Below are 18,304 nucleotides of genomic sequence, written 5' to 3'. Positions count from 1 at the left end.
ACAACTACTAATACAACTACTGCTACACCTACTAATAAAACTACTGCTACACCTACTAATAAAACTACTGCTACACCTACAAATAAAACTACTGCTACACCTACTAATACAGCTACTGCTACACCTACTAATAAAACTACTGCTAGACCTACTGCTACAACTACTAATAAAACTACTGCTACACCTACTGCTACACCTACTGCTACACCTACTGCTACACCTACTAATACAGCTACTGCTACACCTACTGCTACACCTACTGCTACACCTACTAATACAGCTACTGCTACACCTAATGCTACACCTACTGCTACACCTACTAATACAGCTACTGCTACACCTACTGCTACACCTACTAATACAGCTACTGCTACACCTACTGCTACACCTACTGCTACACCTACTAATACAGCTACTGCTACACCTACTGCTACACCTACTAATACAGCTACTGCTACACCTACTGCTACACCTACTGCTACACCTACTAATACAGCTACTGCTACACCTACTGCTACACCTACTAATACAGCTACTGCTACACCTACTGCTACACCTACTAATACAGCTACTGCTACACCTACTGCTACACCTACTGCTACACCTACTAATAAAACTACTGCTACAACTACTAATAAAACTACTGCTATAACTACTAATACAACTACTGCGACAACTACTGCTACACCTACTAATAAAACTACTGCTACACCTACTAATAAAACTACTGCTATAACTGCTAATACAGCTACTGCTACAACTACTGCTACATCTACAAATAAAACTACTGCTACACCTACTAATAAAACTACTGCTACAACTACTAATAAAACTACTGCTACAACTACTAATAAAACTACTGCTACAACTACTAATAAGACTACTGCTACAACTACTAATAAAACTACTGCTATAACTACTAATACAACTACTGCGACAACTACTGCTACACCTACTAATAAAACTACTGCTACACCTACTAACTGCTAATAAAACTACTGCTATAACTGCTAATACAGCTACTGCTACAACTACTGATACATCTACAAATAAAACTACTGCCACACCTACTAATAAAACTACTGCTACAACTACTAATACAACTACTGCTACACCTACTAATAAAACTACAACAACAAATAAAACTACTGCTACACCTACTAATACAGCTACTGCTACACCTACTAATAAAACTACTGCTAGACCTACTGCTACAACTACTAATAAAACTACTGCTACACCTACTGCTACACCTACTGCTACACCTACTGCTACACCTACTAATACAGCTACTGCTACACCTACTGCTACACCTACTGCTACACCTACTGCTACACCTACTAATACAGCTACTGCTACACCTACTAATACAGCTACTGCTACACCTACTGCTACACCTACTGCTACACCTACTGCTACACCTACTAATACAGCTACTGCTACACCTACTGCTACACCTACTAATAAAACTACTGCTACACCTACTAATAAAACTACTGCTACAACTACTAATAAAACTACTGCTACACCTACTAATAAAACTACTGCTACAACTACTAATAAAACTACTGCTACACCTACTGCTACACCTACTAATAAAACTACTGCTACACCTACTGCTACACCTACTAATAAAACTACTAATAAAACTACTGCTACACCTACTGCTACACCTACTGCTACACCTACTGCTACACCTACTAATAAAACTACTAATAAAACTACTGCTACACCTACTAATAAAACTACTGCTACACCTACTAATACAACTACTGCTACAACTACTAATAAAACTACTGCTACACCTACTAATAAAACTACTGCTACACCTACTGCTACACCTACTAATAAAACTACTGCTACACCTACTGCTACAAATAAAACTACTGATACAACTACTAATAAAACTACTGCTACACCTACTAATACAACTACTGCTACAACTACTAATAAAACTACTGCTACACCTACTAATAAAACTACTGCTACACCTACTGCTACACCTACTAATAAAACTACTGCTACACCTACTGCTACAACTACTAATAAAACTACTGCTACACCTACTGCTACAACTACTAATAAAACTACTGCTACACCTACTGCTACACCTACTAATACAGCTACTGCTACACCTACTAATAAAACTACTGCTACACCTACTAATAAAACTACTGCTACACCTACTGCTACACCTACTAATACAGCTACTGCTACACCTACTAATAAAACTACTGCTACACCTACTAATACAGCTACTGCTACACCTACTAATAAAACTACTGCTACACCTACTGCTACAACTACTAATAAAACTACTGCTACACCTACTAATAAAACTACTGCTACACCTACTGCTACAAATAAAACTACTGCTACAACTACTAATAAAACTACTGCTACACCTACTGCTACACCTACAAATAAAACTACTGCTACACCTACTAATACAGCTACTGCTACACCTACTAATAAAACTACTGCTACACCTACTAATACAGCTACTGCTACAACTACTAATAAAACTACTGCTACACCTACTAATACAGCTACTGCTACAACTACTAATAAAACTACTGCTACAACAACTAATAAAACTACTGCTACACCTACTAATACAGCTACTGCTACAACTACTAATACAGCTACTGCTACTGATACTAATACAGCTACTGATACAACTACTAATAAAACTACTGCTACAACTACTAATAGAGCTACTGCTACACCTACTATTACAGCTACTGCTACTAATACAGCTACTGTTACAACTACTAATAAAACTACTGCTACAACTACTAATAGAGCTACTGCTACACCTACTAATAAAACTACTGCTACACCTACTAGTAAAACTACTGCTACAACTACTAATAAAACTACTGCTACAACTACTAATAAAACTACTGCTACAGCTACTAATAAAACTACTGCTACAACTACTAATAAAACTACTGCTACAGCTACTAATAAAACTACTGCTACAACTACTAATAAAACTACTGCTACAACTACTAATAAAACTACTGCTACAGCTACTAATAAAACTACTGCTACAACTACTAATAAAATTACTGCTACAACTACTAATAAAACTACTGCTACAACTACTAATACAGCTACTGCTACACCTACTAATAAAACTACTGCTACAACTACTAATAAAACTACTGCTACAACTACTAATAAAACTACTGCTACAACTACTAATAAAACTACTAATAAAACTACTGCTACAACTACTAATAAAACTAATGCTACACCTACTAATACAACTACTGCTACAACTACTAATAAAACTACTGCTACACCTACTAATAAAACTACTGCTACACCTACTAATAAAACTACTGCTACACCTACTGCTACACCTACTAATAAAACTACTGCTACACCTACTGCTACAACTACTAATAAAACTACTGCTACACCTACTGCTACAACTACTAATAAAACTACTGCTACACCTACTGCTACACCTACTAATACAGCTACTGCTACTAATACAGCTACTGTTACAACTACTAATAAAACTACTGCTACAACTACTAATAGAGCTACTGCTACACCTACTAATAAAACTACTGCAACACCTACTAGTAAAACTACTGGTACAACTACTAATAAAACTACTGCTACAACTACTAATAAAACTACTGCTACAGCTACTAATAAAACTACTGCTACAACTACTAATACAGCTACTGCTACAACTACTAATAAAACTACTGCTACAACTACTAATAAAACTACTGCTACAACTACTAATAAAACTACTGCTACAGCTACTAATAAAACTACTGCTACAACTACTAATAAAACTACTGCTACAACTACTAATAAAACTACTGCTACAACTACTAATACAGCTACTGCTACACCTACTAATAAAACTACTGCTACAACTACTAATAAAACTACTGCTACAACTACTAATAAAACTACTGCTACAACTACTAATAAAACTACTAATAAAACTACTGCTACAACTACTAATAAAACTAATGCTACACCTACTAATAAAACTACTGCTGCACCTACTAATAAAACTACTGCTACACCTACTAATGAAACTACTGCTACACCAACTAATAAAACTACTGCTACAACTACTGCTACACCAACTAATAAAACTACTGCTACGCCTACTAACAAAACTACTGTTACACCTACTAATAAAACTACTGCTACACCTACTAATAAAACTACTAATAAAACTACAGCTACAACTACAAATACTGCTACAACTACTAATAAAACTACTGCTACAACTACTAATAAAACTACTGCTACACCTACTAATAAAGCTACTGCTACACCTACTAATAAAACTACTGCTACACCTACTAATAAAGCTACTGCTACACCTACTAATAAAACTACAGCTACAACTACAAATACTGCTACAACTACTAATAAAACTACTGCTACAACTACTAATAAAACTACTGCTACACCTACTAACAAAACTACTGCTACACCTACAAATAAAACTACTGCTACAACTACTAATAAAACTACTAATAAAACTACTAATATAACTACTAATAAAACTACTAATACAACTACTAATAAAACCACTAATAAAACTACAGCTACAACTACAAATACTGCTACAACTACTAATAAAACTACTGCTACAACTACTAATAACACTACTGCTACAACTACTAATAAAACTACTGCTACAACTACTAATAAAACTACTGCTACACCTACTAATAAAGCTACTGCTACACCTACTAATAAAACTACTGCTATAACTAATTATACAGCTACTGCTACAACTACAAATACTAATACAACTACTGCTACACCTACTAATAAAACTACTAATAAAACTACTGCTACAACTACTAATAAAACTACTGCTATAACTGCTAATACAGCTACTGCTACAACTACATCTACAAATAAAACTACTGCTACACCTACTAATAAAACTACTGCTACAACTACTAATAAAACTACTGCTACAACTACTAATAAAACTACTGCTATAACTACTAATACAACTACTGCGACAACTACTGCTACACCTACTAATAAAACTACTGCTACACCTACTTATAAAACTACTGCTATAACTGCTAATACAGCTACTGCTACAACTACTGCTACATCTACAAATAAAACTACTGCTACACCTACTAATAAAACTACTGCTACAACTACTAATCAAACTACTGCTACAACTACTAATAAAACTACTGCTACACCTACTAATAAAACTACTGCTACAACTACTAATAAAACTACTGCTACAACTACTAATAAAACTACTGCTACACCTACTAACAAAACTACTGCTACACCTACTAATAAAACTACTGCTACACCTACTAATAAAACTACTAATAAAACTACTAATACAACTACTAATAAAACTACTAATAAAACTACAGCTACAACTACAAATACTGCTACAACTACTAATAAAACTACTGCTACAACTACTAATAACACTACTGCTACAACTACTAATAAAACTACTGCTACAACTACTAATAAAACTACTGCTACACCTACTAATAAAGCTACTGCTACACCTACTAATAAAACTACTGCTATAACTAATTATACAGCTACTGCTACAACTACAAATACTAATACAACTACTGCTACACCTACTAATAAAACTACTAATAAAACTACTGCTACAACTACTAATAAAACTACTGCTATAACTGCTAATACAGCTACTGCTACAACTACTGCTACATCTACAAATAAAACTACTGCTACACCTACTAATAAAACTACTGCTACAACTACTAATAAAACTACTGCTACAACTACTAATAAAACTACTGCTATAACTACTAATACAACTACTGCGACAACTACTGCTACACCTACTAATAAAACTACTGCTACACCTACTAATAAAACTACTGCTATAACTGCTAATACAGCTACTGCTACAACTACTGCTACATCTACAAATAAAACTACTGCTACACCTACTAATAAAACTACTGCTACAACTACTAATAAAACTACTAATACAACTACTGCGACAACTACTAATACAACTACTGCGACAACTACTGCTACATCTACAAATAAAACTACTGCTACACCTACTAATAAAACTACTGCTACAACTACTAATAAAACTACTGCTACAACTACTGCTACATCTACAAATAAAACTACTGCTACACCTACTAATAAAACTACTGCTACAACTACTAATAAAACTACTGCTACAACTACTAATACAGCTACTGCTACACCTACTAATACAACTACTGCTACACCTACTAACAAAACTACTGCTACACCTACTAACAAAACAACTGCTACACCTACTAATACAACTACAGCTACACCTACTAATACAACTACTGCTACACCTACTAACAAAACTACTGCTACAACTACTAATACAGCTACTGCTACACCTACTAATACAGCTACTGCTACACCTACTAATACAACTACTGCTACACCTACTAACAAAACAACTGCTACACCTACTAATACAACTACTGCTACACCTACTAACAAAACTACTGCTACACCTACTAACAAAACTACTGCTACACCTACTAACAAAACTACTGCTACACCTACTAACAAAACTACTGCTACACCTACTAACAAAACTACTGCTACACCTACTAATAAAACTACTGCTACAACTACTAATAAAACTACTGCTACAACTACTAATACAGCTACTGCTACACCTACTAATAAAACTACTGCTACAACTACTAATAAAACTACTGCTACAACTAATAATAAAACTACTGCTACAACTACTAATACAGCTACTGCTACACCTACTAATAAAACTACTGCTACAACTACTAATAAAACTACTGCTACAACTACTAATAAAACTACTGCTACAGCTACTAATACAGCTACTGCTACAACTACTAATAAAACTACTGCTACAACTACTAATAAAACTACTGCTACAACTACTAATAAAACTACTTCTACAACTACTAATACAGCTACTGCTACACCTACTAATAAAACTACTGCACCACCTACTAATACAGCTACTGCTACACCTACTAATAAAACTACTGCTACAACTACTAATAAAACTACTGCTACACCTACTAATAAAACTACTGCTACACCTACTAATAAAACTACTGCTACACCAACTAATGCAGCTACTGCTACACCTACTAACAAAACTACTGCTACAACTACTAATAAAACTACTGCTACAACTACTAATAAAACTACTGCTACAACTACTAATAAAACTACTGCTACAACTACTAATAAAACTACTGCTACACCTACTAATACAACTACTGCTACACCTACTAATACAACTACTGCTACACCTACTAACAAAACTACTGCTCCACCTACTAACAAAACTACTGCTACAACTACTAATACAGCTACTGCTACACCTACTAATACAACTACTGCTACACCTACTAACAAAACAACTGCTACACCTACTAATACAACTACTGCTACACCTACTAACAAAACTACTGCTACACCTACTAACAAAACTACTGCTACACCTACTAATAAAACTACTGCTACAACTACTAATACAACTACTGCTACACCTACTAACAAAACTACTGCTACACCTACTAATAAAACTACTGCTACAACTACTAATAAAACTACTGCTACAACTACTAATACAGCTACTGCTACACCTACTAATAAAACTACTGCTACAACTACTAATAAAACTACTGCTACAACTACTAATAAAACTACTGCTACAACTACTAATACAGCTACTGCTACACCTACTAATAAAACTACTGCTACAACTACTAATAAAACTACTGCTACAACTACTAATAAAACTACTGCTACAGCTACTAATACAGCTACTGCTACAACTACTAATAAAACTACTGCTACAACTACTAATAAAACTACTGCTACAACTACTAATAAAACTACTTCTACAACTACTAATACAGCTACTGCTACACCTACTAATAAAACTACTGCTACACCTACTAATACAGCTACTGCTACACCTACTAATAAAACTACTGCTACAACTACTAATAAAACTACTGCTACACCTACTAATAAAACTACTGCTACACCTACTAATAAAACTACTGCTACACCAACTAATGCAGCTACTGCTACACCTACTAACAAAACTACTGCTACACCTACTAACAAAACTACTGCTACACCTACTAATAAAACTACTGCTACAACTACTAATAAAACTACTGCTACAACTACTAATACAGCTACTGCTACACCTACTAATAAAACTACTGCTACAACTACTAATAAAACTACTGCTACACCTACTAATAAAACTACTGCTACACCTACTAACAAAACTACTGCTACACCTACTAATAAAACTACTGCTACAACTACTAATAAAACTACTGCTACACCTACTAACAAAACTACTGCTACACCTACTAATAAAACTACTGCTACAACTACTAATAAAACTACTGCTACAACTACTAATACAGCTACTGCTACACCTACTAATAAAACTACTGCTACAACTACTAATAAAACTACTGCTACAACTACTAATAAAACTACTGCTACAACTACTAATACAGCTACTGCTACACCTACTAATAAAACTACTGCTACAACTACTAATAAAACTACTGCTACAACTACTAATAAAACTACTGCTACAGCTACTAATACAGCTACTGCTACAACTACTAATAAAACTACTGCTACAACTACTAATAAAACTACTGCTACAACTACTAATAAAACTACTTCTACAACTACTAATACAGCTACTGCTACACCTACTAATAAAACTACTGCTACACCTACTAATACAGCTACTGCTACACCTACTAATAAAACTACTGCTACAACTACTAATAAAACTACTGCTACACCTACTAATAAAACTACTGCTACACCTACTAATAAAACTACTGCTACACCAACTAATGCAGCTACTGCTACACCTACTAACAAAACTACTGCTACACCTACTAATAAAACTACCGCTACACCTACTAATAAAACTACTGCTACACCAATTAATGCAGCTACTGCTACACCTACTAACAAAACTACTGCTACACCTACTAATAAAACTACTGCTACACCTACTAACAAAACTACTGCTACAACTACTAATAAAACTACTGCTACACCTACTAATAAAACTACTGCTACAACTACTAACAAAACTACTGCTACAACTACTAATAAAACTACTGCTACAACTACTAATAAAACTACTGCTACAACTACTAATAAAACTACTGCTACACCTACTAATAAAACTACTGCTACAACTACTAATACAGCTACTGCTACACCTACTAGTACAGCTACCGCTACACCTACTAATAAAACTACTGCTACAACTACTAATAAAACTACTGCTACACCTACTAATAAAACTACTGCTGCACCTACTAATACAACTACTGCTACACCTACTAATACAACTACTGCTGCACCTACTAATACAACTACTACTACAACTACTAATACAGCTACTGCTACACCTACTAATACAACTACTAATACAGCTACTGCTACACCTACTAATAAAACTACTGCTACAACTACTAATACAACTACTGCTGCACCTACTAATACAACTACTGCTACAACTACTAATACAGCTACTGCTACACCTACTAATAAAACTACTGCTACAACTACTAATAAAACTACTGCTACACCTACTAATAAAACTACTGCTAGGGCAGCAGTGATATAGTTCCTTCCTGGTATAGGGTAGGGCAGCAGTGATATAGTTCCTTCCTGGTATAGGGTAGGGCAGCAGTGATAGAGCTCCTTCCTGGTATAGGGTAGGGCAGCAGTGATATAGTTCCTTCCTGGTATAGGGTAGGGCAGCAGTGATAGAGCTCCTTCCTGGTATAGGGTAGGGCAGCAGTGATAGAGCTCCTTCCTGGTATAGGGTAGGGCAGCAGTGATATAGTTCCTTCCTGGTATAGGGTAGGGCAGCAGTGATAGAGTTCCTTCCTGGTATAGGGTAGGGCAGCAGTGATAGAGTTCCTTCCTGGTATAGGGTAGGGCAGCAGTGATATAGTTCCTTCCTGGTATAGGGTAGGGCAGCAGTGATAGAGCTCCTTCCTGGTATAGGCTAGGGCAGCAGTGATAGAGCTCCTTCCTGGTATAGGGTAGGGCAGCAGTGATAGAGTTCCTTCCTGGTATAGGGTAGGGCAGCAGTGATAGAGTTCCTTCCTGGTATAGGCTAGGGCAGCAGTGATAGAGTTCCTTCCTGGTATAGGGTAGGGCAGCAGTGATATAGTTCCTTCCTGGTATAGGGTAGGGCAGCAGTGATAGAGCTCCTTCCTGGTATAGGCTAGGGCAGCAGTGATAGAGCTCCTTCCTGGTATAGGGTAGGGCAGCAGTGATAGAGTTCCTTCCTGGTATAGGGTAGGGCAGCAGTGATATAGTTCCTTCCTGGTATAGGGTAGGGCAGCAGTGATAGAGCTCCTTCCTGGTATAGGGTAGGGCAGCAGTGATAGAGCTCCTTCCTGGTATAGGGTAGGGCAGCAGTGATAGAGCTCCTTCCTGGTATAGGGTAGGGCAGCAGTGATAGAGCTCCTTCCTGGTATAGGGTAGGGCAGCAGTGATAGAGTTCCTTCCTGGTATAGGGTAGGGCAGCAGTGATAGAGCTCCTTCCTGGTATAGGGTAGGGCAGCAGTGATAGAGTTCCTTCCTGGTATAGGGTAGGGCAGCAGTGATAGAGTTCCTTCCTGGTATAGGCTAGGGCAGCAGTGATAGAGTTCCTTCCTGGTATAGGGTAGGGCAGCAGTGATATAGTTCCTTCCTGGTATAGGGTAGGGCAGCAGTGATAGAGCTCCTTCCTGGTATAGGGTAGGGCAGCAGTGATAGAGCTCCTTCCTGGTATAGGGTAGGGCAGCAGTGATAGAGTTCCTTCCTGGTATAGGGTAGGGCAGCAGTGATAGAGTTCCTTCCTGGTATAGGGTAGGGCAGCAGTGATAGAGCTCCTTCCTGGTATAGGGTAGGGCAGCAGTGATAGAGCTCCTTCCTGGTATAGGGTAGGGCAGCAGTGATATAGTTCCTTCCTGGTATAGGGTAGGGCAGCAGTGATAGAGCTCCTTCCTGGTATAGGGTAGGGCAGCAGTGATAGAGCTCCTTCCTGGTATAGGGTAGGGCAGCAGTGACAGCAGAGGTCCACTGAAGTCATAAAAAACATCTCTGGGTTGTCCCTCAGGGTTCTCTCTTTGCTTTGGTTGTTGTAACGTCCTTAGATCTATATTCATTTCCATTCCATAGTTTTTAATTTTCACCTGCACCTGGTCCTTCATTAGGACATTAGCGTGTGTTCCAAGCTTGTTTTTTAAATGTTGCTACCGCTAATAGCACATTAGTTTATTGGTATTTCAGAGGCCCTCTGTGGTTAGCGGTTTAATGACAACTATTGTTTTTCTAATTATGTTAACAAAGTTACAAAAAAATTGTCAACATTTTCAATATCTTTTTCAAGAGCTCATGTTGCTTGCTGCCAGTTACCAAGTTGCCTAGCAACTGACGTGCTTAGCTACACCAGTATACTGATAAACTGGAGAAATCTTCCAACAACTGATGTGAAGGACCCATTTAACTCACTACTGGAAACGTCGGTTATCGCAGTCGAGTCATATTGACAAAGTTGTTGTGAAGATGGCAAGAGTCTGTTATGAAAACATCTCTTTTTGATACAGATCAACCGTACTAGTTGTTGAGGCTGTGGTCTTGTCCCGTCTTGATGACTGACTGGTAACATGGTCAGGTACAGTGAAGAAAGACCTGTCAACAGCTGCATTTGACTCAGAACAGCACACCTTCACCGCACAAACAGAACTAACAACATGATAGTCTCTCCTGGTTGAGGTGAAATTAAAACTACTTCTCTTCTCGTCTTTTTAAGAAACATTTGACTGTTGAAAACCCCTTACAACTGGTATAGTCAATTTGCATACACTTCAAAACAGATAGACATCCCCAGCAGAAACACATAAACCACAAACAGACTGAATGTGTCACTCAGTTATGTATAGAACCATGTCACCACGGACTGCTCTGCCACCAGAGGAAACTCAGGCAAAAAGCACGTTGAGCTTAACAAAAACAACTATAAAAACATTGAATCAAAGCTGCTCTATTTCTAAAGCTCTGATTTAACTGTATTTAACAATATGCATATATGAATAGTGTGTAAATATTATTTTTGTTGTCTCTTGGTGTCTTTCCCATATATAACTCTTATTTTATTCATATATTTTTTTTTAAATTGAATGTTCTTGTCCATTACTGTTCTGTGTCATGTATGTGTATGTTTTGTGTGGACCCCAGGTAGAGTAGCTGCTGCATATTCAGTAGTTAATGGACCCCAGGTAGAGTAGCTGCTGCATATTCAGTAGTTAATGGACCCCAGGTAGAGTAGCTGCTACATGTTAATGGACCCCAGGTAGAGTAGCTGCTACATGTTAATGGACCCCAGGTAGAGTAGCTGCTACATGTTAATGGACCCCAGGTAGAGTAGCTGCTACATGTTAATGGACCCCAGGTAGAGTAGCTGCTACATGTTCAGTAGTTAATGGACCCCAGGTAGAGTAGCTGCTACATGTTAATGGACCCCAGGTAGAGTAGCTGCTACATGTTAATGGACCCCAGGTAGAGTAGCTACATGTTCAGTAGTTAATGGACACCAGGTAGAGTAGCTACATGTTCAGTAGTTAATGGACCCCAGGTAGAGTAGCTACATATTCAGTAGTTAATGGACCCCAGGTAGAGTAGCTGCTACATGTTAATGGACCCCAGGTAGAGTAGCTGCTACATGTTAATGGACCCCAGGTAGAGTAGCTGCTGCATATTCAGTAGTTAATGGACCCCAGGTAGAGTAGCTGCTACATGTTAATGGACCCCAGGTAGAGTAGCTGCTACATGTTAATGGACCCCAGGTAGAGTAGCTGCTACATGTTCAGTAGTTAATGGGGATCCTAATCAACTTAACTCAGCATCAACCCCACCATTATTATCATAATTCTCGTCACCACCTCCACCACTACCGTCTTCATCCCCATCATCACCATCACATCCTCACCTGATTGACTGCTCGTGGAGAGAACATTATGTCATCCAGGAAGTGGACAGCATCAGCAGGAAGCAGTCTGTCCATGTATTTTGCGCAGGTGTCATAGGCGTGAAGGTAGTCCTGCTCTGTCTGGGGGGGTCTCTTTAAAACCTTTAGAAAAGAGGAGGGTACAGGTTGTTAGGCGTGCTAGCTGACAGGTTGTTAGGCGTGCTAGCTGACAGGTTGTTAGGCGTGCTAGCTGACAGGTTGTTAGGCGTGCTAGCTGACAGGTTGTTAGGCGTGCTAGCTGACAGGTTGTTAGGCGTGCTAGCTGACAGGTTGTTAGGCGTGCTAGCTCACAGGTTGTTAGGCGTGCTTGCTGACAGGTTGTTAGGCGTGCTAGCTGACAGGTTGTTAGGCGTGCTAGCTGACAGGTTGTTAGGCGTGCTAGCTGACAGGTTGTTAGGCGTGCTAGCTGACAGGTTGTTAGGCGTGCTAGCTGACAGGTTGTTAGGCGTGCTAGCTGACAGGTTGTTAGGCGTGCTAGCTCACAGGTTGTTAGGCGTGCTTGCTGACAGGTTGTTAGGCGTGCTAGCTGACAGGTTGTTAGGCGTGCTAGCTGACAGGTTGTTAGGCGTGCTAGCTGACAGGTTGTTAGGCGTGCTAGCTGACAGGTTGTTAGGCGTGCTAGCTGACAGGTTGTTAGGCGTGCTAGCTGACAGGTTGTTAGGCGTGCTAGCTGACAGGTTGTTAGGCGTGCTAGCTGACAGGTTGTTAGGCGTGCTAGCTGACAGGTTGTTAGGCGTGCTAGCTGACAGGTTGTTAGGCGTGCTAGCTGACAGGTTGTTTGGCGTGCTAGCTGACAGGTTGTTAGGCGTGCTAGCTGACAGGTTGTTAGGCGTGCCAGCTGACAGGTTGTTAGGCGTGCTAGCTGACAGGTTGTTAGGCGTGCTAGCTGACAGGTTGTTAGGCGTGCTAGCTGACAGGTTGTTAGGCGTGCTAGCTGACAGGTTGTTAGGCGTGCTAGCTGACAGGTTGTTAGGCGTGCTAGCTGACAGGTTGTTAGGCGTGCTAGCTGACAGGTTGTTAGGCGTGCTAGCTGACAGGTTGTTAGGCGTGCTAGCTGACAGGTTGTTAGGCGTGCTAGCTGACAGGTTGTTTGGCGTGCTAGCTGACAGGTTGTTAGGTGTGCTAGCTGACAGGTTGTTAGGCGTGCTAGCTGACAGGTTGTTAGGCGTGCTAGCTGACAGGGTTTTAAGGCGTGCTAGCTGACAGGTTGTTAGGCGTGCTAGCTGACAGGTTGTTAGGCGTGCTAGCTGACAGGTTGTTAGGCGTGCTAGCTGACAGGTTGTTAGGCGTGCTAGCTGACAGGTTGTTAGGCGTGCTAGCTGACAGGTTGTTAGGCGTGCTAGCTGACAGGTTGTTAGGCGTGCTAGCTGACAGGTTGTTAGGCGTGCTAGCTGACAGGTTGTTAGGCGTGCTAGCTGACAGGTTGTTAGGCGTGCCAGCTGACAGGTTGTTAGGCGTGCCAGCTGACAGGTTGTTAGGCGTGCCAGCTGACAGGTTGTTAGGCGTGCCAGCTGACAGGTTGTAAGGCGTGCCAGCTGACAGGTTGTTTGGCGTGCTAGCTGACAGGTTGTTTGGCGTGCTAGCTGACAGGTTGTTAGGCGTGCTAGCTGACAGGTTGTTTGGCGTGCTAGCTGACAGGTTGTTAGGCGTGCTAGCTGACAGGTTGTTAGGCGTGCTAGCTGACAGGTTGTTAGGCGTGCTAGCTGACAGGTTGTTAGGCGTGCTAGCTGACAGGTTGTTAGGCGTGCTAGCTGACAGGTTGTTAGGCGTGCTAGCTGACAGGTTGTTAGGCGTGCTAGCTGACAGGGTTTTAAGGCGTGCTAGCTAACAGGTTGTTAGGCGTGCTAGCTGACAGGTTGTTAGGCGTGCTAGCTGACAGGTTGTTAGGCGTGCTAGCTGACAGGTTGTTAGGCGTGCTAGCTGACAGGTTGTTAGGCGTGCTAGCTGACAGGTTGTTAGGCGTGCTAGCTGACAGGTTGTTAGGCGTGCTAGCTGACAGGTTGTAAGGCGTGCTAGCTGACAGGTTGTTAGGCGTGCTAGCTGACAGGTTGTTAGGCGTGCTTGCTGACAGGTTGTTAGGCGTGCTAGCTGACAGGTTGTTAGGCGTGCTAGCTGACAGGTTGTTAGGCGTGCTAGCTGACAGGTTGTTAGGCGTGCTAGCTGACAGGTTGTTAGGCGTGCTAGCTGACAGGTTGTTAGGCGTGCTAGCTAACAGGTTGTTAGGTGTGCTAGCTGACAGTTTGTTAGGTGTGCTAGCTGACAGGTTGTTAGGCGTGCTAGCTGACAATAGTTTGGACACGCCTACTCATTCATTCTTTATTTTTACTATTTTCTACATTGTAGAATAATATTGAAGACATCAAAACTCAACCAGCTTCAACCAGCTTCATAAGGTAATCACCTGGAATGCATTTCAATTAACAGGTGTGCTGGGTAAAAGTTTATTTGTGGAATTTCTTTCCTTTTTAATGCATTTGTGACAATCAGTTGTGTTGTGACAAGGTTGGGGGGTATACAGAAGAAAGCCCTATTTGGTAAAAGACCTAGTCCATATTATGGAAAGAACAGCTCAAATAAGCAAAGAGAAACGACAGTCCATCATTACTTTAAGCCTTGTGTTGTCTTAAGGGTCAAAAATGACACGCCACTATATTTAACAGCAGAGAAAAAACCCTAAATTACATTTTTTCAACTTGAGATTTGATGACTTTTCCTAGAGTGACCCCAACATTAGAAAAAGCGAAACATCTTCTTTGTTCAGATTTCCATGAAAGCTGTACAACACCCGGGGACAAAGATTGTCTTAGGGCCATTTTGATCCGGCAGTATTAAAATCGTTGACACACCACAAAGACACACACACACACATACACAATGAGAAATTGAGATCATGTGAGCTGCTGATTGAACTCAGCCAGCAGCTCCTGATGAGGAAGATCACCATGGTTGGCACAGTTAGAAAGAACAAGCCTGAGCTCCCCCCTGCAATCCTCTCAACAAGGGGGAGAGAGGCCTTCTCATCAAAGTTTGCCTTCACCCCCACCACCACTCTAGTTTCTGACCTCCCAAAGAGGAACAAGAATGTGGTCCTCCTGAGCACACTGCACAAAATGGCTGTGATCATGAGGACAGGAAGCCAGCCATCATCCTGGACAGCCTGCAGAGTTCTGTCTTAGTCCTTGCCGATGACAAGCATAACATGATGCAGCCACCACCATGCTTGAAAATATGGAAAGTGGTACTCAGCGATGTGCTGTGTTGGATTTGCAAACAGGATGCATGTTTTGGAATATGTTTTTATTCTGTACAGGCTTCCTTCTTTTGCAGTGTCATGTAGGTTAGTATTGTGGAGTAACTACAATGTTGTTGATCCTTCCTTAGTTTTCTTCTATCACAGCCACTAAACTCTGTGACTGTTTTAAAGTCTCCATTGGCCTCATGGTGAAATCCCTGAGCGGTTTCCTTCCTCTCCAGCAACTGAGTTAGGAAGGAAGCCTGTATCTTTGTAGTGATTGGGTGTATAACTTCACCATGCTCAAAGGGATATTCAATGTCTGCTGTGTTATTTTTCCCCATCTACTAATGTGCCCTTCTTTGCGACACATTGCATTTGTGTTTGAAATGTTCCTGGTCTTTGTGGTTGAATCTGTTCTTGACATTCACTGCTCGACTGAAGGACTTTGCAGATAATTGTATGTGTGTGGTACAGAGATGAGGTAGTTATTAAAAAAAAACATAATAAATATTATTATTGAACACAGAGTGAGTCCATGCAAAGTTTTGGAACTTATTGTGACTTAAGCACATTTTAACTCGACTTATTTTTGCTTGCCATAATAAAGGTGTGAACTATCCAGACTCGTGACATTTCAGCTTTTCATTTTAAATTAATTTGTAAAAACATAATTCCACTTTGACATTATGGGGTATTGTGTGTCAGCCAGCGACACAACATCTCAATATAACATTGTAAATTCAGGTTATAGCGGGCTGACAGACCGACCACCAGCGGGCTGACAGACAGACCGACCACCAGCGGGCTGACAGACTGACCGACCCCAGCGGGCTGACAGACCGACTGACCGACCGACCACCAGCGGGCTGACAGACCGACCGACCGACCACCAGAGGGCTGACAGACCGACCGACCGACCACCAGGGGGCTGACAGACCGACCGACCGACCACCAGGGGGCTGACAGACCGACCGACCACCAGCGGGCTGACAGACAGACCGACCGAACGACCACCAGCGGGCTGACAGACCGACCGACCGACCACCAGCGGGCTGACAGACCGACCGACCGACCACCAGCGGGCTGACAGACCGACCGACCGACCACCAGCGGGCTGACAGACCGACCGACCACCAGCGGGCTGACAGACCGACCGACCACCAGCGGGCTGACAGACCGACCGACCACCAGCGGGCTGACACACCGACCGACCGACCACCAGCGGGCTGACACACCGACCGACCGACCACCAGCGGGCTGACAGACCGACCGACCGACCACCAGCGGGCTGACAGACCGACCACCAGCGGGCTGACAGACCGACCGACCGACCACCAGCGGGCTGACAGACCGACCACCAGCGGGCTGACAGACCGACCGACCGACCACCTGCGGGCTGACAGACCGACCGACCACCAGCGGGCTGACAGACCAACCGACCGACCACCAGCGGGCTGACAGACCGACCGACCACCAGCGGGCTGACAGACCGACCGACCACCAGCGGGCTGACAGACCGACCGACCACCAGCGGGCTGACACACCGACCGACCGACCACCAGCGGGCTGACACACCGACCGACCGACCACCAGCGGGCTGACAGACCGACCGACCGACCACCAGCGGGCTGACAGACCGACCACCAGCGGGCTGACAGACCGACCACCAGCGGGCTGACAGACCGACCGACCGACCACCAGCGGGCTGACAGACCGACCACCAGCGGGCTGACAGACCGACCACCAGCGGGCTGACAGACCGACCGACCGACCACCAGCGGGCTGACAGACCGACAAACCGACCACCAGGGGGCTGACAGACCGACCGACTGACAGACCGACCGACGGACCAACCACCAGCAGGCTGGCAGACCGACCACCAGAGGGCTGACAGGACCGACCGACCACCAGAGGGCTGACAGGACCGACCGACCGACCACCAGGGGGCTGACAGACCGATCGACCGACCACCA

The 18,304-nt window shown here is 41.8% G+C and overlaps 1 protein-coding gene across 1 annotated transcript in view; it reads right to left on the bottom strand.

The window, feature by feature from the left end:
- The window catches only part of nbas (NBAS subunit of NRZ tethering complex), a 315,206-nt gene that overhangs the window by 78,943 nt on the left and 217,959 nt on the right, over positions 1-18,304 (bottom strand). The window contains exon 46 of the mRNA XM_064991781.1: positions 13,058-13,198. Within this exon, the coding sequence (XP_064847853.1) occupies positions 13,058-13,198 (141 nt within the window). The remainder of the gene's footprint in view (positions 1-13,057; positions 13,199-18,304) is intronic.

Source organism: Oncorhynchus masou, chromosome 16 (genome assembly GCF_036934945.1).
Source record: "Oncorhynchus masou masou isolate Uvic2021 chromosome 16, UVic_Omas_1.1, whole genome shotgun sequence".
Lineage (NCBI taxonomy): Eukaryota > Metazoa > Chordata > Actinopteri > Salmoniformes > Salmonidae > Oncorhynchus > Oncorhynchus masou.
The sequence above is the reverse complement of the archived record's forward strand: the minus strand, read 5'-3'. Positions and strand labels throughout refer to the sequence as shown.